Genomic DNA, 3,444 nt, shown 5'->3' with positions numbered 1-3,444 from the left:
GATTTGAATTTTTAGAAAACCGTTATGAATTTTAATAACTAATTGCAAAATTGACAATGTAATGAAATTTCCCAACCACGTTTGCAATCTTACAACTGATTCTGATGTGAAATTTCACAATTTTTTTTAACAGTGTACCACATTTTCCAGCATTGCCCCTTAGTTCTATCAATTTACAACAAAATACGTATGCTGTTCGTTTATTCTGATTAGGAGGTGGAAGGAAACACCGGAGCAGGATATTTTGTACCTGGTTTATTTTGGTAAATGCACATTCTTCTCACTCATTCATTGATGTATGTACAAACATCATCTTCGGTCACGTACAACTTTCACATTGATTGCCATAAATAATTTTAAGGTTAGCATTGCAATCTTTCCTTTTCTCCCACCCTCCCCCTCCCAGATAGTCATAAAGAAGTATACAGGTAGTTCCATGCCGACAAGCAGCGTGTTGTGTGCACACATTGGTGCCAAAGCCACTCCATTTTTCTGTTTCTCTTGGTAAGTCTTTTTTTCTCTCAGCGTAATAAATTTATCAACGTTGATTTACTGACATGTTGTTTTCCCTCCACAATTGCAGTCTGGAGTGCATATCACTTAAAATAGCTTACAAAAAGCCAGACTAAGATTTCCTGAGCATTATTTTAGAAATTACCAATAAATTGGGACTGAATAGATCCTTCAGTACTAGGTGCCGTTGTGAAGTAAATGAAAACACCACAGAAGTTGATAACCAACCACTTAACATTTACAGTAGAAAAGTTATTGCCCATGTCTACATTTCAACACGCGAGTCACATAAACATGGAATTACTCTGAACTTTGACTACTTATTTCTAAATAACAAAATATACTCAGTGTTTCATTATTAAAATTACACTTAGGAACGCTGACTGGGCTGAAAGTTGGGCATTGTTATCACATCAGATTTAAGTTTGAAACAGTTGAAAACTAGGTGACTGAGCGATGAAGAGAGAACTCATATGAACTCGGGGGTTGTTCAAGAAATCATCACTATCCAAAAGAGATCACAAATAAAAATAAAAATTATCATTAATAATACAAATGATAACAACAATATTTATAAAAGTTGGAAAGGCCTAATTTTGTACAACATATAAAACAAAATGGAACATATTATGAATTAGATAAATAAGTATTTAAAGCCAGGGCAGCCAACACTTACACTGTCCTTATCAACTCCGCGCTAGGTTGTACAGCAGTAAATCTCATTTTGGCCAGCATTAACATAATCTTTGGTGTGGTGAGCGATGCGCCGTGGCTCTAACAATAGTAGGAATTGGAAATGCCTAGTTTACAGAAGTATGACAGGGGGCGGTACATACTGCCGCGGTTTATCACGTCTTTGTTCTCACATCGCTGCCCCTTGTATCCTTCAGCACATCTGGAAAAAGAAAACGATAGCGGATGAATTAGCAGTGGGTGAGAGAGCCTTCTCTTGTTGACGGTGTGGGTGCAGAGCACATCACCATAGAGCACTCACTGGCAGACTAGTTCTCCGACCGTGTCGTAATAGGTGCAGGTGCCGCCGTTGAGGCAGTACGCATCGAAAAAACAGCCGCGGCCGACCAACGGCCAGAGTGTAGTCGCTGCAACACACACACAAGAGAGTTTGTTTTTATTGAGCAGCAGGTTGTCGGCCGGGCAGCCAACCCCTCACCCCCCACCCCTTGCCCCACTCCATCCCCCGCAACAATGTAGAGGATGGCAGGAGAATGAATGAGACGCCCGCTCATATTCCCCCCTCACTCGCACGCGCTGGTGTGGGGCTGCGGTGGGAAAGAGTCGGAACTCTCGTGTCGGGCGGGCCGGGCGCGGCAGGGGTGGGCGATTCAGACGCGTCGACGCCGACGCCACCCGGCCACAGGCCGCTGTCGCAACCACAGTGAAAAAGAAGGAGGGGGTGAGGCTGAAGGGCGCCATCGCTTGAGCGGGGATGCGACCGGCCGGACGAGAAGCAGCCACGAAAAAGTCGACGTTAAAGTAAGGGGGAAACTTACACTTACATCTATGGACGTTTCAATAAGTTTCAGAAGTGCACAATACACATAACTAACTCTGAAAAGCACACTAAATTGTTATCTACAATTTTTGTGCGTACCTAAGGTGTTTCTGTTCAATTACGCAACTATCAACAAATTTGGAAAAACATTTGCAGCTATAAACAACTGCTTCTAAAATAATACGCAACAGAGGGTAGGTGCAAAAATGCTTAAGTGCGTACAGTTTTCAAAAAATACAAATTTAGTGGTGTGAGGCGGGGTAGCGGTGGGATGGTCTTTGAAACACTCACTGTTGTCCTGACGGGCGTCCACCTGCACGCTGACCGCCGCCGAGGCGCTGTCCTGCCGCCCGATCACAGACACTGCTTTGCACTCGTATCGGCCGCCGTCCGACGGCTTCACCCGGGCGATGATGAGCGCCGACTTCTTCCTGCAACAGGGCAGTTTATTTATTATATAAAAAACAAACACTTTTAGCTAACTTATTTCATTATTTTCATTCATTTCCGACCGACCGAACATGCAGAGGAAGCAGGGAGGGAAAAAAGGGGGTGGGGGGTGGGGCGGCAGTCAAGGCACCGCACCTCACCGCAAGTCTGAGAATATAGCGTCAGCGGATGTGTGGGTGCGAAATGAAACGCGAGTGGCAAAGCGATTCGCGCCGAAACTGCGATTACCGCTATCGTCGTAAAAAAGACGTGTGTGAGGGTTTGTGTTTACACTGTGTTTACCAGCCCAAGGCCGCGGAGGCACCCGTAAGGCGCGCAAAGCGACCCCCACCTTACCCTCTGCAATATCGCTTCGAGGCATCGAAACCGCGGAGGACGTAAAAACTCGAGTAATAGTCAAATACCTGGTCTTTGGTATTACGCGACAAAGGAACGGCCAGAGTGTACAAGTCCGTCGTTTGTCGTTATGAAACTGCCAAGTTTAGCCTTGAAAGGCTCTCATAGCGCCTGGTAGTTACGCAACTTCGGTCCTGCAGTGCATACGTGTACTGCGGGGCGGCCTATCCTGACTCTCGCAGGCGCTAAGCGCCCACGATTTGCAGAACGAATCTTTGGAAACGGACGTACTTCTGAACCATCCCTAATGCGGGTAAGAAAATACCGGGAAGGGGCAAAATATGCTCACTAAAGACAGAATTTCGTGTGCCATAACGGCACAGTGAATGCCACGATATAGGGAGGTAAATGTAGAGTAGTTAACCCGTCGGCATATTGGATGAAAAAACGTGGTCAATATGAGCTCACAAAGAGAAGAGAGACGACTGTTACTGATACCCCCTCATACCCCTACCCTCAGAGAGGGAGGGATCCCTGAGGGATTTGCAACTCTCGCCTCGCTACAGAGTACGTCGATGGGCTGTTGCAGTGTGTGGGGCCGTGGTGGAGAGGAGGGGAGAGGGGAAGTGGGG

The 3,444-nt window shown here is 46.0% G+C and overlaps 1 protein-coding gene across 3 annotated transcripts in view; it reads right to left on the bottom strand.

The window, feature by feature from the left end:
* Positions 1-235: 235 nt before the first annotated feature.
* The window catches only part of LOC113210479 (zinc finger protein 135), a 177,425-nt gene continuing 174,216 nt past the window's right edge, over positions 236-3,444 (bottom strand). For all 3 annotated transcript variants that reach the window (XM_052265873.1, XM_052265874.1, XM_026428494.2), the window contains 3 exons: positions 2,318-2,457; positions 1,508-1,613; positions 236-1,408 (listed from right to left, as the gene is read on the bottom strand). In XM_052265873.1, coding sequence (XP_052121833.1) covers positions 1,288-1,408; positions 1,508-1,613; positions 2,318-2,457 — 367 coding nt within the window. In that variant the 3' untranslated portion in view covers positions 236-1,287. The remainder of the gene's footprint in view (positions 1,409-1,507; positions 1,614-2,317; positions 2,458-3,444) is intronic.

Source organism: Frankliniella occidentalis, unplaced genomic scaffold (assembly GCF_000697945.3).
Source record: "Frankliniella occidentalis isolate FOCC.00 unplaced genomic scaffold, Focc_3.1 Scaffold32, whole genome shotgun sequence".
Lineage (NCBI taxonomy): Eukaryota > Metazoa > Arthropoda > Insecta > Thysanoptera > Thripidae > Frankliniella > Frankliniella occidentalis.
This window is presented reverse-complemented; position numbering and strand designations above follow the sequence as displayed.